At 42.2% G+C, this 24,797-nt stretch overlaps 1 protein-coding gene across 1 annotated transcript in view; it reads left to right on the forward strand.

Moving 5' to 3' along the window:
- The window catches only part of RIMBP2 (RIMS binding protein 2), a 509,773-nt gene that overhangs the window by 380,834 nt on the left and 104,142 nt on the right, over window positions 1–24,797 (forward strand). Inside the window, 1 exon segment of the mRNA XM_027844231.1 lies at window positions 10,521–10,625. Coding sequence (XP_027700032.1) covers window positions 10,521–10,625 — 105 coding nt within the window.

Below are 24,797 nucleotides of genomic sequence, written 5' to 3' on the forward strand. Positions count from 1 at the left end.
TTTAAAATGGAGATAACAACAGTGCCTACCTTTCAGGGTTTCTACGAGGCTCAAATAAAATATGTGTAAAGTACTTTGTAAATCTTAAAGCGCTATATAAATACTAGTTATAAGAATAATAATTATTATTGTCATTACTACATTAGAAAGGTCCAAAGTTTAATGATGTGTGAGGTCTGAGAAAGAGAGTAAAGATCTTTGAGACTTGAGTGGGGCGGTCTTCCTGGAGGAAGTAGCATTTAGGTTGAGCTATGAAGAATCAATAGGTGGACTGTGAGAAGGAGAACATTACCAGCATAGGTAATGCTGTGAAGACAATAGTGTCTTTCTATCCTCTACTAAGGTGGAAGGATGCCTTCTGGCTTTGCCCCTCTCAGATCTTGTACAATGAATATCTTAACTACCTCAGACCTGGACCATTAGCTTTTGAAAAGCTGATATTCTGTTGTTGTTGTTGTTGAATTGTTTCAGTCATGTCTGACTCTTCGTGACCCCATTTGGGGTTTTCTTGCCTGGAGTGATTTGCCATTTCCCTCTCCAGTTTATTTTACAGTTGAGGAAACGGAGGCAAAAAGGGTTAAGTGACTTGCCCAGGGTCACATAGCTAGTGTCTGAGGACAGATTTGAACTCAGGTCCTCCTGACTCCAGGACTGCTACACTCACTGTACCACAGAGAGAAAATGCACATAATCAGTAAACAAGCATTTATTAAGCACCCATTATGTGCTGGTCTTTCATGTGGCAGCTGAAGAACTTTAAGACAATCCAGAGCCCAAGTATATGATCTGCCTTTCTCCAGAAAGAAGCACATTGAGTTGGCTACCAGTTCCCTTGGCCAATCTTTGAATCATAGACATAGAGCTGAAAGGGACCTTCAAAGACCTTATTTTCCAGGGGACCTAGAGAGGGTCAGTGACTTGGCCAAGAACATAAAGTCAGTAAATGAAAAAGTCATGATTTGAACTCAGGTCCTCTGACTCCAAACCCCAGTCATTGTTCTGCTGTGACATGTAACATCATGCTGCCAGGCACTTCCACTACACCCTAGTCCAATGTGGGGCATCCTGAGGACCATCTGGAGACACCATGTCAGCAATCTGCTTATGTCCAAACTACAGGAACAAGAAGATCGTTCCTTTTCCTTTTCTCAGCAAGTGTAGGTCTGCTTTACCACTAACAAGGTTTTTAATTACTGCCTGTCAATGTTGTCAGGAGGAATAGTTAACAGCTGTTCCCATTGGCACAAGGAATGGCTCTAATCAGCTTCTGTGTGGACTCTTGATTCCCACCTTACTCTTCAACTCCCCTCTCATCATCTCTTGTTCTCCATTCCAAGATGCCTTCTCACCTCTGCAACACACCAATGCCTGCACACACATGCATGCACACACACACACATGTTCACTTACATGGACACACACATTCACAAACTAGAGGCCTTTACTGTCATTTTTCAAGACAGGCAGAATACTGCACTAGAAAGAATATTCAACTTGGCATCGAGAGACACCTGCTTAAAAAAAAATCTGATATTTACTAGGTGAGTGACCCTGGAGAAATTACTTAATTTCTCTGAACCTCAATTTTTTCTCTAGAAAATGGGAATAATAATGCCTTTTCACCTTGAGAGTTCATGTAGCTGGTGGGTAGCATTGGGAGTTAAGACCTGGGTACAAAGTCCACGCCAGACTATCTAAAACTTATCAAAAAAGTCAGAGTCTGTTTGAGATCTGCCTTGGTGGCAGGAGTAGAGAAACATTTCCAAACTGCTTATTGACTTGGTTTAAAACCCAAGGCCTTGAAATGGAGATGATAAAGGAAGGGCTGACTCCATTCTGCTTTTTACCAGTCTCCATTCTTGGAGTAAGACACAGAGTGTTGTTTTTGGTTTTTTATAGAGTAAAAATTAGTGTGAAAATGCGATGAGAAGACCATTTAGTGATAGACCAGGCCCTTTAGTCTCACTCCATCATTTTACAGAAGAGGAAACTGAGGCTCAGAGAGATCATAGGATTATATATTCTAGAGCTACAAGTACCTCTGTGGCTGTCCCCTTCATGATCCAACTCCTTCATTTTACGGAGGAGGAAACTGCTTTTCCCAAGGTCATGTGGGTAGTGAATGTCAAAGACAAGATTTGAACCCAGATTCTCCGCCATCTGATTCACTGTATCAATCTCCCTCCTATCATCTCTAAGTAGAGTTTTAAATTGACTTATTCCTTCTTAAGTTGGTTTCTTGGTCTGTTGCCCAAAATCATCCTCTCTCAGAGAGCAGGATGTGTGACTTGTCCAGGGTCACATGGTTAATAAATGTCTACTGCGGGATTTGGAACCACATCTAACTGACTATGAGTCCAATGCATTATCTAGTATATCATGCTTCCTCTTTTAGGTGGGTCAAGGGCTCATCCAGCCTCTGGTTAAGACCTCTGGAGCAGGGGGAGCACAGTACCTCCTGAGGCAGCCCATTACTCTTTTGGACAGCTGTAATTATCAGGAAGCTTTTCCTCCTATCCAGCCTAATTCTGCCTCTCTGCATCTTCCTCCCCATAGCTTAGAGTTCTGCCCTCTGGGACCTAGCAGGACAAATCTCATCCTTCATCATGACAGACCATCAAGTGTTGAAAGATAGCCACCTTGTGCCCACTAAGTCTTCTCTTACCCAGACATTAAGCAAACCCTTTGGAGGTGTGTATATCTCTGTCAAACAATCCCTTTCCGCCTGTTAAATGTCCACTATTAGTGCTGAACGTGAAATCAGATGAGATCTCAGTTAAGCTCCACTATTGGTACTAACTGCATGACTGCAGACAAACTGGCAAACCACTGAGCCTCAGTCTCCTCAGTTGTAAAATGAGAATAATTTTCAGCACCTACTTAACAGGACTGTTGTGTGCATTAAATGAGATAATATTCATAAAGTTCTTGGCAAACTTTAAAGTGGCAAACTTTAATGTGAGTTATTATTATGTAAATAATAATAAACCTAAACTCGTTTTCCCATTTTTAAAATGGGCATAATATGTCTGTAATGTTTACCTCATAGACTTGTCCTGAAGGTCAAATAAAACTTACAGATATCAAGTGCTTTGCAAGTCTTAAAATTATATATATAGATATGCATATATATACATATATGTATGTATGTATAATAAATGTCCACTATTATTATGACTTCCCTTTCTACCATGGTGAAGCCAGAGACAGCCTAGATAGATAGATAGATCCCCAGATTCCCTTTGGGTAAGGAGGTACTACCCACTTCTGTATATTTTTTTTTAGGCAACTGGGGGTAAGTTACTTGCCCAGGGTCACACAGCTAGTAAGTGTCAAGTGTTTGGCCTGAGGCCAAATTTGAACTCAGGTCCTCCTGACTTCAGGGCTGGTGCTCTATCCACTGCGCCACTGAGCTGTACCCACTTCTATCTGAGCATCTTGGAGTATCCCAAGAGGAGCAAAAAACATGGTCACTGCCCTCGTGAAACTTCAAACTTAGGGAGACAGGCAAGACACGTTACCAAGCAAGTGCTAGAATCGGAGGGTCAGACAATAAATGATATGCTTCAGAGATAAATATGTAGTCAAGGAAGACTTCTTGGAGGTATGAGGACTAACACTATGCCTCGGGGGAGCTAAGACCCAGAGTGAGCTGGATGGTGTATCCATAATCCTATTGTTAGTAAGTGTCAGAGATGAGATTGAAACCCAGGTGTCCTTGATGCTAGAGCCATTATGCCACCTTTCCTTTCTAGTGACTCAGTTTCCTCATCTGTGAAATGAAGAAGTTATACTAACTGGCCACTAAGGTCTCTTTCAGCCCAAATCTTTGTTCCTATGGACAGCCCTGAGAGGGAGGTAGCATGGTACCTTGGCAAGAGCGATGAATTGGGGATCAAAAAGACTAGATTCGAATCTTTCCTCTGGCCCTTTATCTCCATGTTCCTGTTGATAGGACACTTAATTTCCTGAAGCTTCACTTCCCTTATTTGTAAAATGAGAAGACTGATGGACTAGGTGATTTTTAAAGTCTTGTCTCTCTCTATGTCTCTGTCACCCTTTAAGAAATTATGAGTTCCTCGAGGGTAGGAATTATCTTTTCCCTCTTCTTGTATTTCCAGTGCTTAGCACAGTACTTTCTTTTTCTTCTTTTTTGCCTTGCCTCATGGCATCTCTGTTAGAGCTGATGACTCTATTAGAATCTGGAGTCTCAAGCTGCGGAGAGAATTATTTGCCTCATGTTCCAAAAAATCTCCAGGAGGTCTATGCTTGCACCTGCACATTGCCATATTTAGACTGTGTAGGTGCTTAGTAGGTGCTTAAAAATGTTTATTGATTGATTTTTTTTCCATGCATCTCATGATTTGGAGAGGCAGAGAGAGTGATTATGCTAAAATAGTGCCTGATATAGTGTTTCTACTGTAATTAATCTCACATCATCCCATTAAGATTATTTGTCTTGTGGGGGGCATATTTTTCTTATTTTTCCTGTAGACATCAACTTCATACTGACTTGTTTTATTAAGATGAATGTAAAATGCTACTGTTATCATTATTTACATCTTCTCTCCCCAACTAGAGTGCACTCCATGAGGGCAGGGATTGTTTTTTGCCTTTCTTTGTATCCTCAGCAGTTAGCACACTGCCTGGCACATAATTAACAATAAATGTTTGTTGACTGAAATGTTGTCATCTTCCACTTCTCTCTGACCCTAATTAAGAGGACCCCAGAAGCAACCTCTCGGCTACCATTTCCCACCCCAAATCTTCCCTCTCCATTGCCCTTCGATGGACCCAAGCCAGAATCTTGCAACATATGCACGTCTAGACCAATTGTTTCCATATTTAGTTAATGTCGATAATGAAACCTTGCAAAGGAGCAAGTTTCCGCCACTAGCTAATAACTTCCTTCCCAGAGCTAAATAAAGATTACCAGCCTGCATTTTGCATTGCCCATTTCTAAAATAAACAGAAGCACAAAAATTAGCTGGAATAATTGTGTAATTAAACAGCTGTATAATTGTTGCACCAAACTCTGGTGGCTGAAAGGGAGGAGAAAACCTTTTTTTCCCTCTAATGCCCATTCATTTAAACATTTAACTAAACAGTCCAAATGTGTGAACGTGCCAGGTGCAAGCATAGATCTCCTGGAGATTTTTTGGAACATGAGGCAAATAATTCTCTCCGCAGCTCTAGGCTCCAGATTTTAACAGAGTCATCATCTTTAACTGGGACACCATGGGGCAAGGCAAAAAAAAAAATGTGGTCGTGTCCCCATTATATAGATTAGTACTTAGACAAAAGGAAAGTCAATTTCTATTACTTGTGAATCATCTGGTGTGCTTTGGAAGAATTCAGTGCTTTCTAACAAAATTTCAAGTTCAATGATTTGAACTCCTTTTTAGAATTCCTACGACCATAGATTTAGGGCTGGAAGAAAACGTTGTTGTTCATTTGTTTCAGTCATGTCTGACTCTTTGTGACCCCATTTGGAGTTTCCTTAACAAAGATACTGGAGTGGTTTGCCATTTCCTTCTCCAGCTCATTTTTACAGATGAGGAAACTGAGGCAAACAGGGTTAAGTGACTTGCTCAGAGTCACACAGCTAGTAAGATTTGAACTCATGAAGAATTTTCCTGACTTCAGGCCTGGTGCTCTATCCACCGTGTCACCTAGCTGCTGGAAGAAAACTTAGAGATGATCAAATCTAATCCCATAATTTTATAGGTGAGCAAATTGATTCCCAGAGATGGGAACTGATTGGCTCAAAATCACACAGGCCAAAAGGAGCATAGCTAGGCCTTGAACCCGTATCTTCTGACTCCAGATCAGGGCTCTTTCCTCTTAGCCATCACACCCTTCCTATCATCCTTCTTCTTCCTGCTTTGTCTTTCATTTATTCTTATAATCTAAATTTTAGTGACTGAAAATGTATTTCAATAAAAAAATTTTGAGAACATTTAAACCTGATGAAACTCAGTGAGGTAGCAAACCAAAGCTGGTAATCTTGGGCATAGCCCTTCTATCACATCAGGAAGGCAAGTTTGAAGAACCAAGACTTTTTTTCTTGTACATTCAATATCCTGTGGGATTCAGTAGAACTTGACTTGTTTATCTCCAGCACTTGGACCAGTGGCTGGCATACAGTAAGTGCTTAATAAGCACTTCTTGCTCTATTTCCTCCCTGGACATCTCTGCTTCCTTGCCATCTTGCATCCCCTCCCCCAATCACTTGTCAGATCTCCTTTTTGTGTTATCTGCCGCCATTAAAATGTGAATTCCCTGAGGACAGAGACTGTCTTATGTTTGTATCCCTGGCACTTAGCACAGTATTATGTGCTTAATTAATGTTCTGTCCATCTAGATATCTACCTATCCAATACATAATAAATTCTTGTTGACTGAAAACCAAATAATCTTTTTCTTTAGCAAGACCAGATTCTCATGGGGTTTATGAACAATGGAAACTAAATGGAGGGTAATTGTTCTTTCAACTGCTGAGCTACACTCTCCTTTAATTATCAAAGGACATCTACTATACATCCTTACTCCAGCTAGACCTGGTTTGAACACCTCTCTCTGCCATAGATTTATATTCCTGTTTTTATGAGTCCATGTGAGAACTCTCAAAGCACTAGGGAAACTACCACCTGCCTGCTGCTGAGTGTGGAGGTAATTACAGCTTCTGCTCTCACAGCTTCACACTATCCATGTCTACAGATGGCAGAGGGGACCCAAAGGTTGTTGGATTTAAAAAAAGAGAAAGAAATTAAGCATGGGTAGTCACTGATACCAAGCATATGTAGGTTTTCCAAGCAATATGCCAAACTATGTCCAGGACTTCTTTTTTAAAACAAACAGACAAGGATCCATGGGCAGAAGTCCTTTGGATGGTGGGAAAACAAGACCCCATATCCTTGGTAGAAATTGTCCAACTTCCTACCTGGAAAAAACCCATGGACAAATTTGGAAATGTCATTCCAGAATTTTCAGGACCTCCAGCCCCCCCCCCCCCCCATGAGCACTGTCCCATCTCACTTCTTCAGTGATCCATGTTCTGGGTCATAATTCTACAGTGACTTCATCCCTGTAAAGGTGGAATCCTATAGTCTGGAAAGTATAAGATGCTTCCCCTATCAATGGCATCTGCATTCAGAAGATTAAAAACCATAGAAGAAACAACCAAGTGAATCCCTCATTGTAGAAATACAAATATATGGGGGTGGGGGGAATATTTTAGGGGGAGATGTTTTCCATGTAACTCTGAAAACAGGCAACATATGGCTTCCTGTTCTTTTAATTTTTTTTTTAATTTAAGCTTAATCAACTCTGCCTACAACAAAAATCAATGAACCAGTGCCTTAAATGAGGAACATTGCTCTCTGTTTCTTCCAATGTGTGTTGGTCTTCATAGAGATGCTGTTCCATTATTATAATTAGTGTGTGCATACTGTCATGTTATTTTTACCTAACATCACTTGGTGGTTAGAATGTAGCGAAATTACGTAATAGACAGTGGTGGATTTGGATTCCAGGAGACATGGGTTCAAATCTTGTCTCTCTTATTTACTAGTCGGGTAGCAATTGGAAAGTTACTTAACTTTGAAAGCCCCAGTCTTCTTCACCCATAAAACGTGATTCATAATACCTACAGTACCTGCCCACAAAGGTTATTATGACACTCAAATGAAATCAATTCTATAAAGTGAGATACAGAGATAGAGATTTTTATAGGGCCTGTAACTTCATTCTTTAATGTGGAGAACTATAGGTAAGAACTTCCTCTACTCCTACAGATCTGTGCCTTTCCTTCAACCTCAAGTTTTAGAGAATTGCTTGGGGTTATTAAAAATTAAATTACTAGAGATTCATTAGTGGGAAGGGTGCTAGATTTGCAATAAAAAAGACATGGTTGCTTTAGACTCTATGTGATCCTGGGGAAATCACTTAACTTCTCTGTGCCTCAGTTTCCTTATCCGTAAAATGAGGAGTATTGGACTCAATGGTCTCTAAGGCCATTAGCTTCCAATTCTAAATCTATCAACCTATAAGACTCTCTTTATTTCATACTAATAACACTATTAATAATAAATATCCCCTTCCCCTTATAGAATGTAAGCTCCTTGAAGGCACTTTTGTATTTGGATTCCTGCAGCCTAACACATTGTCCAACCCATATACAACACTCAACAAATGTTTCTTGACTGATTGATTGATTGTGGGGAAGGAATAACTAGAAAACCTGGCCCTTACTTGCAAGGAATTTAGAGGCTAGTTAGGGAGATAGACACACACACACACACACACACACACACACACACACACACACACACACACACAAACACCTGAAAGTCTTAAGAACACATAGAAAACAACAGACAGCCCTCTCTTTCCTGCCTTCCTTTCTCTGTATAATTGGTACACTCTGGCTGGAATACATTCCCTTAGAATCCCCAGCTCCCTTCAAAGCAGAGCTCAAGTGGGACCCGCCACAGGAGGCCTTTCCTATTACTCTACAAGTTTATGTCGTTTTTCTCCTGAAATTACTTTGCGTTATTTTGTACCCTCAACTCCTTTAAGATTCCAGTTTCAGAATGGCTGCTGATCTGCTTTGGTAGAAAGCATTTCTAAACTGAGGGTCCCCTGCAACAACGAAGTCACTAGTCTGGAGCAAAAACTCAATCTTGTTATATTTACTTCTCTGTATATATATAGAAGCTCCACAGTGGAAAATGAACTCCTTGACAGCAAGGACAATTTTTTTTTTACTTTTATCTCTAGTCTCTAGCGTAGTACCTCCATATAGCAGGTACTTAGTGAGTACTTGCTGAATTGAAGTAAGCTAATTAATTTGGGGGGGAGAGAGACAGAGAAACAGAGATAGAGACAGAGACAGAGAAGGAGGGAGGGAGAGAGTGGGAGAGAAGGGAAGAGGGGAGAGAGAAAGAGAGAGAGAGAGGACAGAGAGATAGGATGGGGGGAGAGAGAGATAAGAGAGGAAGAGGAATAGAAGAGAGAGAGAGAGAGAGAGAGAGAGAGAGAGAGAGAGAGAGAAGAAAATACAGAGACAGAAACTCAGAGAGAAAAAAGAGAGGGAAGGAGGGAGGGAGAAGGGGGAGGAAATATGGCTGTGCTATGCTGACCCCTTTACATTACTAAAAATCAACATATGTCTACATACTACAGTTTTCCGTTATTAAAAGCTTACACCTACACTAAGACTTTTGGGACACCTTGTTTGTGCCAGCTATATGCTAGGAAATAGAAGATAGAAAAATATATATTTATAATATATATATATATAATCCCTGCTTTCATGAAGCTCACAGTCTATTCAAGAGATAAGACAAATATACAAGTAACAACACACTATGATTGAATGAGTGAATGAATGACTAATTTATCAAGCATTTACTCTGTTCCAGAATGTTACGAATGCACGGGAACAATACAAGGAAAACGTTAGGTTTCAGAAGTCATTGCGTCCACTTGGGAGAGCAGAGGATGGCAGTATAAAGCTGGGCCTTACAGGATGGGAAAGGATCAGACAGGTGGGCCCAGAGGGGGAGATATGCAAGGCTCAGAGGAAATAACATGGAATTTGGAATCGGGGAAACCCAAACCCTGAAATCCACTACTGGTGCAATGTTAGCCAAGCCACTCCATTTCACAGCTCTTCATCTGTATAATGAGAGCCTTGACCCAATCTCTGAGGCCCCTTCCAGGTCTAACTCCCATGTCCCCTTGACAGAGGTATTGCATACGTAGAGTGTAGGGAGAGAGCGAGTGGGAAAGGTAGTTTGGAACCAAATTATACCTGTCCAGGATGTGAATCACAGAATCTCAGAGTTGGAGAGAACCTTAAAGGCCATTGAGTCCAACTTATGCCAAGGAAAAGAATGCTCAGTACATCTTACCCACTAGAGGAAGTACTGTGAATGTGAGACAAAGAATTCTGCCCTTTATTCCGAAGCTAAAGGGGGGACATTGGAATTTTTGGAGTGAGAAAGTGACATAATCAGAGCCGTAGTTACCCAAACCTGAAATTAAAAGACTTCTCTTATTCTTTAAGTCACAGAGGAAAAATCAAAAGAAAAAAAAGAGACAGAGACAGATTTAAAAGAAGAAAATGGAAATGAGGGAGTTGAGGATGGGGTTTGTGACTCTTTCTTGGGAACGTAAAGTCATGAGACAGGAGGGAAAAGGCACGTTTGTCATCGGAGCTTCCCATCAGAAGAGGTCTCCCATGCTCAGGCAGGCCTCCCCATGGGAGATAAAGGCATGGCAGATTTCCCACCCCCCCCCCCCCCCCCCCTCTCCCCCATTGCTCGTTGCTCAGGAGGACAGCCTCGGTGGAAACACCCATCTGTTTTCACCACCTCCAAAGCTAGACTGAGTGTTCCATGTTGAGTCAGACTCCAGGAGCTGACTCGTGCTCCACAGCATCCCTGCCGCCAACCACAAACCTCAGGGATTCTAAACAATGTCCTCTCTCATTCTCTTTCTGTCCCTTCCAATAGCATATGCGAGAGGCCGCGGAACGGCGGCAACAGTTGGAATTAGAGCATGAGCAAGCCCTGGCCGTTCTCAACGCAAAGCAGCGGGAAATTGAACTCCTGCAGAAGGTGAGTTGGTGACTTGGGGTCTGGGTTGGGAGAGAGGATAAGGTGGGGTGTAGTAAAGGGGGAAGGGAAATGAACACAACTCCTGCAAGGGAGGGTGAAGGGGGATACTGGGCTTGCCCCCTTCTTGCAATGCCTTTTCTCCCAAGAATATTTTATTATTTTTTTATTATTCCTTTTATTATTCTTTATGCCTGGGATTAAAAGGTTCAGAGTATATATTTCCAAGGGTTGGGGTATTGTCCTAGAGGCTGCTACATGGGGAAACAAAACCTGGTATTATGGAACCATAGCACAAAAGTGAGAAAGGACCTTAGAGGTTATCAGGAGATGGCGTGGCACAGAGGACAGACCACTGACTTTGTCAATTGTTACCAAAGCGACCTTGGGAAAAATCACTTAACCTCACTGGGTCTCAGTTTCCTGATGTATGAAATGAGAGGGTTGGACTAGATGGCTTCAGGTCTATATTCCTTACCCACCCAGTCTCCTCATTTTACAGAAGAGGAAACTGAGGTTCAGAGGAGTTGATGGAGTTGCCCAAGGTCACACAGTTATTAAGTATTAGAGCCAGGATTTTTAAAAAGTTCTATTGTGAACAGAATCCAAAGTTTTAAAATTGGGGGTGTAGAGGTTATCTAAGCTACCCCTCTCACCTTGTAGATGAAGAAACAAAGGTCTAGCACAACCACAAGTTTTGGACAAAGCCCAGAGAGAAGGGGCTTGCTTGCCCAAGGTTATACAGAATCCTGATTTAGACCCAAATCTTCTGACTTCTGGTCTAGAGAAATTTCTACCATATCACACATTTGCATTTGCTACAAAACTAACCTTTGGTTACTGATCTTCTGAAATTTCCTTGGGGCTATGAAGCTTCACAGACCTGGACCAGCAATGGTAGCCCTGGTGACTCTTATAGATGGAACTATTAACTCTGTAAGTCAAGAGCAAAATCATACAATGGAAAACACGCTGGATTGGAATTACAGGACCTGGGTTTGAATCTTCCCTCTGACACTACCCATGTGACCGTGGTCAAGTCATCAGTTAAGTGACTCTAGGGGCCTCAGTGTCTTCATCTGTAACATTAGAGGGTTAGATCAGAATTCACTGGTATCAAACTCAAAAGAAAAAATGCCAGATGTTGACTCGGGAAACCACAAATTCACATTCTCTAGGTTTTATTGTATTTTTATTTATTTTGTTAAACATTTCCCAATTATATTTTAATCTGGATCAAGCCCACTCAGGAGTTTTGTAGGCCGTGTGGCTCTGACTTTAACGTTTCTGGATCAGATGACCTCCAAGGTCCCTTTCAGTTCTAAATCTATTAGTTTGTTATTGGATTCAGAGCAACAGAACCAGCTATACCTCTCGTGTGACCTTAGGCAAGTAATTTCTCCTCTCTGGGCTTCAGTTTCCTCATCTATAACATGAAGAAGACACTCCGTCTCTGACTATTTTCCTGGCTGTCCTCCATGCCTGGAAAGTTCTCCCTTCTCGTCTCCTCTTGGCTTCCCTGGGTTCCTTAAAGTCCCAGCTAAAATCTTGCTTTCTACAGTAAGCATTTCACAATCCCTCTTAATCATAGTACCTTCCCTCTCTTAATTATCTCCTATTTATCCTGCATATAGGCTGTTTGTATTATTATCATTATTTGTATTGTTATTATTATTGTTTGCATGTTGTCTCCCCCATTAGATTGTAAGCTCCTTGAGGGCAGGGACTTTTTGTCTCTTTTTGTATCTCCAATACTTAGTATAGTACATGGCTCATAACAGGTGCTTAATAAATCCTAATTTACTGACAGAGCTAGAATAGATGCTCACAAACATTATGCATCATGGGATGGCTGTCTTCAAGAATTTGAAGAGCTATGGCAGGAAAGAAGGGTTAGGCATAAGATGATAGATGTCTCAGACACTTACTAGCTGTGTAACCCTGGGCAAGTAACTTAAGCCTCTTTGCCTCAGTTTCCTCATCTGTAAAATGAGCTGGAAAAGGAAATGGCAAACCACTCCAACATTTTTGCCAAGAGAACCCTGAATAGGGTCACAGAGAGTTGGACATGACTGAAATGACAGATACTGATAGATGTCTAATTAAAATGGACCTATTCCAACCCCTTCATTTTATAGAGGCCCAGAGAGTGGCTTACCCAAGGTCACATGGGTAGCAAGTGATAGAGACAGTGTTTGAAAGCAAGGCTTCCGACTATAGTATTACTAGTGTTTCCACTGCACCCCTCCACCTCCTTGGTCCCAGAGAGCAAACAAGGAACAACGGATAGAAACTGGAGAGGTGCAGATTTTAGCGTAATGTAGGCGAAATCGCTCCCATTCTGAGAGCTATCTAAAAGTAGAATGAACTGTCTTGACGGGTAGGGAGTACCCCCTTGTCAGAGGTATCAAAGTAAAGGCTCTGGATGACCAATTCCCAGGGATCTTGTAGAGGGCATTTTTGCTCTGGCGTGAGTTAGCCAGCATCGTCTCTGAGGTGCCCTCCCAACTCTGAGATTCAGTGATCCTTAAAAAGCATCCCAGAAACAAAACTAATAACAGAAGCTGCCTGATGTGTTTCCTTAACCCCGGTGATAGGGTAGCAAGTAATTACTCTTTTTTATATATAGCTACCTCTGCAGATTACAGTGTGTTTATCCGGCTCTCTGATCACAAAATGAAGAGCGTCATATTGCTTGCTCAAAACTTCACTGTCAATAGGAATCTGACGAAGTGATTCTTCTCCTCCAGAGTTTATTAGCAGCCCCCCGTTGGCCTGCTGAGCGATAACTCCTGAGGTTGTATTCTTAATCATTTATCAGGATCTCATATTAAGGAGAAATTTTATTAAGCCGGGGCAATGCCACGGTTTCTATTACCTGTCATAATGGGTTTACCAACGCCCCAAGAAGCCGTATTTTATCAGATGCTATCTGGTGGAGATATTACTAGGGCCCCAGAAGAAATATGAGTCTGCTCTATCACCTGTGGTGCCAAAGACTTTGTTATTGAGGTGGAGATGAATGTGCTTCCCTGACATCTGAATTCATTCTTCCTCCCAGCCCCGGGCCTAACGTCCTGAGGCTGGGTTCACTCCAGGAAGATCTGACTTTAGAGAGGGAAATATGATAGAAAAGTTGATATGGGACAACGGAAAGGGGGCCAAGGGACCTGGGTTGAAATCCTCTGCCTCTGCTATTTCTTAGCTGTGGGATCTTGGGCAAGGCAAACTTAACCTCCCTGGGCCTTGGTTTCTGATCCATAAAATAAGGGGATTGGATTAGATGGGCTCTGAGGTCCCTTCTAGCTATAACAATAACAATAATAATATTAATAATAATAGCATTTATAGAGTACTTTAAGGTTTGCAAAGCACTTTACAAATATTATCTCATCTAAGCCCCACAGTAACCCAGAAGGTAGGTTTTATCATTATCTCCTTTTTATAGATGAGGAAACTGAGACACATAGAGGTTAACTGACTTACCCAGAGTCACACAGCTAGTAAGTGTCTGAGGTCAAATTTGAACTTGGGTTTTCCTGACTTCGGGTCTAGCATTCTATTCACGACACCATACTGACACTCTGAGGAAGAGGAAACAGGTGAAATGCATGCTAATTAATTTAGCTATTTCTCAAATCCTTTGGCTACATATTTGATGAAGGAAGGTAGAACCTTGAGTAGAAGTGACCAGCTTTGTGTCCACTACATTTACTAAAATAGGGTGGACAGCTAGTGGAGCACTGGATAGAATGCTGGGCCTGGAGTTAGAAAGACATTTTCCTGATTTCAAATCTTGTAGAGAGAATTTTTGTTCTGGAGCAAGTTGACCAGGATTGTCTCTGAGGTTCCTTCCTAACTCTGAGATTCAGCGATCCTCAAGAAGCCTCCCAAAATTGAAACTAATAATAGTGGCTTCCTGATGTGTTTCCTCAACCCTGGTGATAGGGTAAAATTTGATCCTGTTTGCCTCAGTTTCCTCATCTGTAAAATGAACTGGAGAAGGAAAAGGCAAACCATTGTCATATCTTTGCCAAGAAAACTCCAAATGAAGTCATGAAAAGTCATACATGACTAAAAAGTGACTGATCAGGGCATCTAGGTGGCACAGTGGATAGAACACCAGCCCTTGAGTCAGGAGGACCTGAGTTCAAATCTGGCCTCAGATACTCGACACTTAAGTGTGACCCTGGGCAAGTCACTTAACCCCATTGCCTAGCTCCCCAAAAAATAAAAAATAAAAAATGACTGATCAAGAACAATCATAACAACAAAAAGGGGAATGGGGTTGTCTTGGGAGGTCGTGGGTTGCCCCTCACCGAAGGTCTTTGATGCACGATTGGATGACCATTTGTGGAGCATATCATAGAGAGGATTCATATTCAGGTATGAGTTGGGCTAAATGCCTCATAGTTGAGCCCTGCTGGCTCTGAGCTTCTGGGATTTTAATAGTGATTAGTCATTCACAGTATTGAGCTATGTCCTTTTCTGTAGAGCCTCTGAGAGAAGCTAAAACAGAAGGTAAGAAAACATACGAGCCAGAGAACAATCTGTGATTTCAAGAGCACAGGGAAAGATGGCAACCAGTCTGTAGCTTTGTAGAAAAATCCAAGGAAGGTGCCATAAAGGATCCAAGAGACTGGCCCTGGTCATACAGCAGTTAAGTCCAGAAATCTAGAGAAGGAAGGATTGAAAGAACACAGAATGGGGTGAATGTGTGATGTGATCACAGACAAGGTCTAGACTTAAGAGTCAAGAGGGCAGTATCATAAGACAGTGGAAAGTGCATAACATTTGGAGTAAGCACAAAGGTTCATATCCTGTGTGACAGTGGGCTAGTTATAGGAGCATAGATTTAGTTCTGCAAAAGGGTCCAATCCACTCACTTTACAGATGAAGAAACTGAGTCTAAGAGGATAAGTGACTTTCTTAGGGCCACACATCTAGTAAGAGTCTGAGGCAGGATTTGAATTCAGGTCTTTCTGATTCCAAGCTCTATCTACTGTGCCACCTAGAAGCCTCAATCACTTTACCTTTTAGAATCAGCATCTTCCTTTGTAAAATGAGGGAATAGGAGTTATTGGCCTTTGAGGTCCCTTGGAGCTCTAAATCTATGACCCTGTGTCTCAAGACCCAGATTCATGTTCAATCATTAACTGTGTGACCTTGGGCAAGTTATTGTCTTTCTCTGGTCAATAAAGGTTTATTAAGTGCCTACTGTGTGCTAGGCATTGTGCTGAAGATACAAAGAAAGGTAAAAACTGTCCCTGCCTCCAAGGAACTTACAATCTAATTGGGGAAACCAAATATATACAAAGCAAACTGTCTACAGGATAAATAGGAAATCCTTAACAGAGGGAAGGCACTAGAATTAAGAAGAGTTGGGAAAGGCTTCCTGTAGATGGTGGAATTTTAGTTGGGACTTAAAGGAAACCAGTAGGTAGAGATGAGAAGGCAGAGCATTCCAGGAATGGGAGACAGCCAGAGAAAATGCTCAGAGTCGAAATATGAAGTGTTTGATTCCTGGAACAGCCAGGAGGCCAGTGTCATTGGATCAAAGAGTACTTGTCAGGGAATAAGATGTAAGAAGACTGGAAAGGTAGGTGAGGACTAGGTTATGAAGGGCTTTGAATGCTGAACAGAGCATTTGGTATTTTGTCTTAGGCAATAGGGAGCCAAGGGAGTTTATTGAGTAGGGGGTTACATGATTGGATCTATGCTTTAGGGAAGTCACTTTAGTAGCTGAATGGAGGATGAATTGGAGTGGGGAGAGACTTGAAGCAATCAGACCCAAGATAGTCCAGGCGTGAGGTGATGAGGGTCTGTACTAGATGGGTTGCAGTGTCAGAGGAGAGAAGGGGGCATATTCTAGAAATATCATAAAGGTGATAGGCTTTGGCAACAACTTAGATATGGAGGTGGTGGTGGTGTGGTGGTGGTGGTGAGAGAGCGAGAAGTCCAGGTGACTTCTAGGTTGTGAGCCTAAGGGAGGATGGTCTTGCCCCATACAGTAATAGGGAAGGGTGGGGCAGTTTAGGGAGAAAGTTAATGAGTTCTCTTTTGGATATGTTGACCTAACCTTTAAATAGAGTATTTTAAGCTTTACAAAGCATTTTACTTGTTACTTCATTTGATCCTGACCACACCGTGGAAAAGCTACTATTATCATCTCCATTTTACAAATGAAGAAACTGAGGCAAAACAGGTAAAGTGATCTGCCTGACACAGTATCTAAGGCAGTATTTTAACTTGGGTCTTCCTGACTTCAAATCTCGCATTCTATTCACGCTGGCATCCTGTCTCTTCCCGCATTCTTATTTACGTGGATGATATATGGAAACACATCCACAAGAAAGATTTCCAATTGATTAAGTGTGTCTTCGGAAAGTTACAAAATGTGAAGACAGGAACAGTCTCCTGGCAAAGGCTGATCGCTATCAATGGACTGTGTGCACTCTGTCTTCTTGACAGGACTGCTATCTCCTCCACGCCTAGCGCACCCCACCTTCTTTTTTTCCATCACAAAGGACAGTTGTAATGATCCAGCTTTTACCGTAAAATGACTTCTTGCACATTTCCAATTCATTAGAGGGCCAGATTGATTTGGCCATTATTTTTAATCTCTTGTCCTTGTGAAATGATTTCCCTCTTTTTTTTTTTTAAATGCTGCTACTGAATTGTATAAAACCCAACTTAAAGATCTATAATGAATGTTTCTGGGGGATTTCAAGCTCTTCTCTTGGGTCACCTGATTATAATTACTTTCTGTGCCTTTGGGAGGCACAGAGGACCCATGGGTAAGGCAGGATCTGCCTAGAATAATTATTTTCCCCAGGACACACTGCAACCACAAAAGGATGAAAAGGCTCCTACTGACCTTCCTGGCTACCCTGGATATGAATTCCAACAACTTAAAGCATATTATTTGTGTTGGTTGTACATGGTTATTATGATGATCCCCTGCCATATACCTTCTCCATCATGTTGGGACTAGGCTTATTTGAGTGACATACTTTCCTATCTAAGCCATTTAGAAAGGAGTATGGTATGAGGAGCAGTGAGGTTGCTCAGTGGTTAGAGCACCGCCCTGGAGTCAAGAAGACCTGAGTTCATATTTAGTCTCAGACCCTTATTAACTGTATAACCCTGGGCAAGTCACTTAACCCTGATTGCCTCAAAAAAAGAAAAAAAAAAGTTGTGTAACAATAGGCTTTAAGCTCTACGAGGGTGGGGACTCTTTCATTTTTGGTTTTGTATTGATAGTGCCTGGCACATATTAGTAAACGTGTATTTGTTCACTGATGTGAAGATCACTGGAGCTGGAGTCAGAAGGCATTCCAACCAGTTAGAATGTTGTTTAGAATCTCTGTGACCCAGAGGGTGTCACTCCACCTATGCCTCAGTCTGCCCATCTGTTAAGTGAGGGTATGGATCAAATGATTTCTAAGAGATGCTGGGATTCTAAGGGACATTGAGGCTTTGGAAAGAGATTAAGACTATTTGGACTGGGCACAGATAGGCGTACCACTGTGTTCTTTACAGTAGTAGAATTAACGACATCTCCCCAACTCCCATACTTGGAGTAGGGTATTCAGGCCTCTCCAGGAGAAAGCATACTACAATGGAAAAATAATAATAATAATAATAATAATAGCAAACATTTCTATAGTGCCTACTTTGTGCCAGGCACTCTGCTAAGTACTTATTACAAATATTGTTTCATGTGATACTCACAACAACCCTGAGAGGTAGGTGCTGTTATCCTCATTTTACCAAGAGGAAGCTATGGCAAGCAGGGGTTAAGTGACTCGCCCAGGGCCACACAGCTAGTAAGAATCTGGGGTCAAATTTAACTCAAGTCTTCCTGACTCCAGGTCTGGCGCTGTATCCGCTGGGTCACCGTCTCTAGCAGGGTCAGTGTGACCCTGAGCAAGCCACTTCCATGAATGCCTCAGAAACCTTTTCACCCTGGAAACTCACTCTACCCCTGAAGCTCTCACATTGGAAGCACCCTCTGCCACTGCAGCCTCTGCCTCTGATTGCCTCATTCTTCATCGAACTCTCATTGTAAGGAGGATAGTCAGGGCAGCTATGTCTTCCTCCCTCTCCAGGCTGTCCTCCTGACTCACCGCTCTTTCTTTACCAGCGCTTAGCAAGTTTTGCGTATCTGACATATTTTGTCGTTCAGTTGTTTCAGTCATGACCAACTCTTCATGATCCCATTTGGAGTTTTCTTGGCAAAGATACTAGAGTGTTTTGCCATTTCCTTTTCCAGCTCATTTTACAGATGAGGAAACTGAGGCAAACAGGATGAAGTGACTTGCCCAGGGTCACATAGTTAATAAGTGTCTGAGGCTAGATTTGAACTCAGGTCTTTCTGACTCTAAACCTGGCACTCTCGCTAGCCTCCTGGCATATAATAAGTGCTTAATGACTGCTTATTGACTTGACTTCCCCTTTCTGGGACTCAATTTCCTCATCTGCAAAATGAGAGGCTTCACCCGGATTATCTCTAAGGTTGCTTCTAGCCCTTGATCTATGAGTCAATAAAAAAGGACAGCGTGTGCTCTCTGAGCTGATCACCACCCCCAGGAACTCAGTTTGCCTGAAAACTTGCCACATGCCTCAATAGCCAGAACATTTTTGGAAGCTGGAGTTGCCTCTAGAGATAAACTTTACCAGAGTTGTTGAGAATCATTAACTTAGAACTCAAAAACACTTTGAGACTGTTGAGTTCACCCCCTCGTTGAACAGATGAGCAAACTGAGGCCCAGAGCTGACAACTGACTTACCCAAAGTCACACAGCTAATAAGAGTCAGGATTCAAACTCAGATCTTTTGACTTCAAAGCTAGCACTTTTCCCACTATACCAACAGAGCCTAACCCCCTTATTTTACAGATGAGGAAACAGATCCAGAGAAGGGCCTCCCCCAAAGTCATAGGGTCAAAGTGTCATGGAGTTAGAGCTGAATGGGGTCAGCTAGTCCAACACTCCCATTTTATAGATGAGCAAACTGAGGCCCTGAGAAATTTAGGCCTTTGCTCAAAAATTACACAGGTGTTAAGTGACAGAGTTGGGATTCAAACCTAGGTCCTCTGACTGTATCCAGAATTACTACTACTGGACGACAGTGCCTCCTTTCTAGGCTTCTGCCTCAGTTTACTGCTTGTGCTTTTAACTGTTAAGTTCTAATAATCTCCTTTGAGCCCTCCTTGCTCCCCCGCCCCAAAATGCCCCTGTTTAGAAGAAGCTGCTAAAATGAGCTCCCAGTTTTCAGCTCCCCTTAGAAGCAGTGCCGTTATCGCCAGCTTGGCTGAGTTTTAACTTCCTGTTACTGTTGTGCGGTTGTTGTTGCTTTAAAAAAAAATTCCTTAAATCTTGCCAGTTGACAATTATCTTTGAGTCCACTGAATCATTGGAGCTGTTATTTATATCTGCTCTATATGTTCTCCAATTTTTTTTTCCTTCTGTCATTTTGAGAAATTGACGTCTCTGGGAACAACTATTAAGTTGATTTAAAGAGTGAAGTAATTAATTTCCTGTGTTCTCCTAGGAGCCCTCGCTGCCAATAAGCTCGCTGCAAATAGGCATAGACTGAAGTAAGTGGCACCACCATGAGGTTATTCAGCTGCCCACCAGTGTGATGTGCCACAGAAAGAAGAGTCTTTCCTTCTTGAAGAGAAACATCAAATTCAAGACTTACTGTTATTTGGTTGTTTCAGTCATGTCCAATTCTTGTTGATCCCATTTGGGGTTTTCTTGGCAAAGGTACTGGAGTGGTTTGCCATTCCCTTCTCCAGCTCATTTTGCAGATGAGGAAACTGAGGCAAACAGGGCTAAGTGACTTGTCTAGGGTCACACAGTTAAGAAGTATTTAAGGCTGGATTTGAACTCAGGTCTTCCTAACTCCATGCCTGGCACTCTATCCACCGTGCCACCTAGCTGCCCTAACTCAAGTCCGGGATTTGATAGTTCCTCTATCCTGTCCTTTATCCTGGTTGACGACTTCAGAATGATTGTGTTTCATTTGGAGGGGAGCTTAGCTTAGTAAAAAGGACACTGAGGACCTGGAGGAGAAAAGCTGGTTAAAAAAGATTCCCCTTATAGTGTAATGAGCTGTGGGTTTGAAGTCAAAGGAGCTGGGTTTGAATCCTCACTATGCTTCTAGCCGTGTGACCTTGAGCAAGTCATTTCTCTCTGGGTTTCAGTTTTCCCATCTGTCAAATGAGAGGATTGGACTGTCTAGACTGAATTCCTTCTGATTCTAGGTCTTTGATTCTATATGAAGTCATCCGGCTTTACTGGGCCTGGATTTCTCCATCTATAAAGTGAGGATTGTTGGACTAGACACTAGACAGCTTCTGAAGTCCCTCCTGGCTCTAAATCTGTGATCTTCTTATCCTACAAATCATTTAATTTTCCTGGACCTCAGTTTCTCCATCTGTAAAATATGGAGGTTAGACTAGAAAGCTTCAGAGGTCCCTTCTAACTCTATACCCCATGATCCTTAGAGCTTTGCTTAGCATGGGGGTGGGGATGAAGGGGTGAAGGAGGAAGTTTGTGGGGAAGTCATTAATTCTATTACTATTATTAATTCTATTACTATTACTAATTCTATTACTGATATACTATTAATTCTATTACTACAAATAGTGCAGGGAAATAGCCATTCACACCCATTGTGAACAGCCTGAACCCCTTCAGTCTGTCAACAAGCACTGATTAATAGCTAGTAATAATGAGCACTTACTGTGCACCAGACACTCTGTAAAGCATTGTAGATAGAAAGCAAAAAATAAAAGCTCGCCCCTCAAGGAACTTACACTCTAATTTGGGAAGCACCTGGCAAAAACAAAACAAAACAAAAATCTGTACAAGACATAGGAAACATAAATGGACGATAATCTCAGAGAGAGGGGGTCACTAGGTGATACCATAGGGCACAGAGAACTGGCCCTAGAGTCAGGAAGCCCTGTGTTTAAATCCAGGCTCAGACTCTTACTAGCTATAAGACCTTGGGCAAGTCACTTAACCTCTTTTTGCCTCAGTTTCCTCATCTGTAAAATATAAAATGGCACCTCCTAGGGTTAGAATCAATGAGATAATAATTTCAAAGCACTTAGCATAGTGCCTGACACATAGTAAGCATTATATAAATATTAGCTTCTTCTTCTCCTCTTCCTCCTCCTCACTAGTGAGAATGGGTGTGCTTTCCAAAGTCTTAGGCCCCTTAAAATTCTAGCATCCCTTAAAGATTATCTGATCCATCTTATTACTCAACACATGGGTAAACTGAGACTCAGAGAGGTGAATTAATATACCAAGACACCAAGGTTCTAAGCAGCATAGTTCTAACTCTAGAACCAGGGCTCTTGGAAGTAGTGGCTATGATGAGTTCCTGACCTTAGTGCTTCCATTCCATGCTGTATGAGAATCTATTAAAGTAACTAAGGGATGTTTGCCTGGGGAAGAGAAGACTCCTGATAGACGATCACTGATAATTGCCATAAAGTATTTGAATAGTTGTCCTGTGGAAAAGGGAGGAGACGTGTTCAGTTTGGTCCCGTTTGCTCCAGAAGCAATGGTAAAAGATGTTAAGGGCAAAATTAAGTCTGAGGTCAGGAAAAACTTCCTATAAATGGTAGTGGTGCCAGAGGGAATGGGCTGGCTCTAGATAAAGCATTCTCTGCTACTCCCCATTTGAAGGTCTTTGAGCAGAAGCTTGTTAGGCATGGTATAAAGGTATGGCTACTGAGGTCTTCTGCAACTCACAAATTCTGGGATGACTTTATTCTTGAACCCAGAGTAGAAGGCAGATTGAGGGCAGTTTCCCAACAAGGAGAATCATCCACGAGTGGGACAATGATGGACTACTCCTTACTGGAGGTTTCTGAGCCAAAGCTGGATCTCCGAATGTGGAGGGTACTGGAAAGAGGAGTCTTGTTCAGGGATGGGTTAATCTTGATGGCCTTTGAGGCCCCTTGAGTTGCTGGGATTCTTTTCGTTGAATGTTACAAGTTGAAATGGGAAACCATCAAAATTCAAGCTTATCTTTTCATTTGTTAAGTTTCTTGGCTATAACCATCACTAATTATCCCTCAGTCACATGAAAGGAAACATCCAGCCAAAGACTCAGCATCCTCTCTGTAAAAATCAATCTTGCTCATGAATTCTTTCTAAACCCTGAGGACATCCAAGGGGCTGGTGCTCAGTGGTGTTCCAAGATAATCCTCTCTGAGCAAGGATGTTTTGAGTCTTCCTTGGAAGCAGTCACAAGGCTTCTGCTAAAGGTATTCTCAGACCACATGGTCAGAATAAATGGAAGGGGCGGTGATAAACTAGAGAAGAGGATGAGGCATTTCAATTTTTCAACCTACAAAATAAGCAGAATGCTACTCTTCACCTGCCCAAAATGTTACATGGATCCTGATCACATGGAGGGAGCTGTTTTAGCTGGGAAGATCATAGGATTATACAGATATAGACATAGATAGATAGGGAGGGAGGGAGGGGAGGGGAGAGAGAGAGAGAGAGAGAGAGAGAGAGAGAGAGAGAGAGAGAGATGGAACAGACTTCAGAGGCCAAGTACTCCAACCTTTCATGTGTAAAATGATGAAACTGAAGTCTAGAAAAGTGAAGGGACTTAACCAAGGTCACACAGATAGAAAGTATCAATCAATAAACATTTATTAACCACCTACTATGTTCCAAGCACTGTACACAAAAGACAAGGTGAAGGATTTCATCAAAGGCATGAGAATTTGGAGAAAACCAGCTGGGCTAGTTAACCCAGCTATCCTCCAGTTGACAAGCCCTTAGTTACATGCTCCCAAACCCAACCCACAATGGTTTGCATTAGAACTCTGGAAGCTGGGGCTCTGCATCCTTGCAGAGATTTAAAAGGATTGTGGGTTGTTGGGGAGTAGAGTTGATTTGTGGTTTTTCTAATAAGTCAGAAAGGATTTAGGAGCTATATAATACAATGAGAAGAGTGATGGACCTTTGGGTCACAGGACTAGATTTCAAACCCCAGCTTTGCCATTTGCTTCCTGTGTGACCTTGGGCAAGTCACCTAACTTCTCTGGGCCTCAGTTTCTTCATCAGTAAAATGAGGGAGTTGGGCTAGATAGCCTCCAAGGTCCTTTCTAGCCCTAAATCTATGTTCCTATCATTCTATCAATCCAGCTGAAGACACTGGAAATGGACTAGGGAGTAACAAATAGACCAGACATGAGTGTTTCTTCCATTCTAGATTTCCATTCTAGATACCTCCATTCTCCCCCCACCCCCAGGCCCAACTGAATCCCTCTTTCCCTCTTCTCCATCAGGTACTCCCTCCTCTCTCATATTCCCCCCAAGAGTCACAAAATCAGCACAAAAAACTATCGGTCTTGGAAAGATATAATGGCATCCAGGTAGGTCCTGTGATACAGGAGGAATCTAAGGAAGGCAGAAATAAAGTCAGGAGACAGCTTGGTGCGGTGCAATGAGTGGTAGAGTCAGCAGGCCTGTTTTCAAGTCCATGCTTTCTTGGCACACAACCCAGGGCATGTCAGTTCAGCTATAGGAGCTGCCATTTTCTCTTCTGCAAAGAAAGAGTTCCAGAATCTGAACTGGAAGAAAGGTCAAAGGCCAACCCATCCCTGAACATGGCTCCCTTCTGCATCAGGCCTGAGAAGAGGTCATCCAGCTTTTGCTTAAAGTCTCCAGGAAAGAGGGGGTCCTTCCACTAACTCCAGAGGCAATCCCTACTTCCTTTTGGGTAGAACTGCTAACTTTAGCTCTAGCCCTATTAACTGTGCGATCCTAGATGAGGTTCTCTGCACTTTTATTTCCTCATCTCTCAAATGGGTATGATCATTCTTGCACTAGCTACTGGTCAGGTTGTGGGGGCGGTGTGAGATACAAATGTAAAGTGAGGGTTCTTGGCCTTTCTTACGTAATGGAGCCTTTGGGGAGTCCAGTAAAAAGATGGACCTCTTCTCAGAAAGACGTTTGGTTTTTTGTTTTGTCTTGTTTTGTTTTGGTGAGGCAATTGGTGTTACGTGACTTGCCCAGGGTCACACAGCTAGTGAGTGTTATGTATCTGAGGCTGGATTTGAACTCAGGTCCTCCTGACTCCAGGGCTGATGCTCTATTCACTGTGCCACCTAGCTGCCCATATTTGTTTGTT

The sequence above is a fragment of the Vombatus ursinus genome, unplaced genomic scaffold (assembly GCF_900497805.2).
Source record: "Vombatus ursinus unplaced genomic scaffold, bare-nosed wombat genome assembly UNPS02014935.1, whole genome shotgun sequence".
Taxonomy (NCBI): Eukaryota; Metazoa; Chordata; class Mammalia; order Diprotodontia; family Vombatidae; genus Vombatus; species Vombatus ursinus.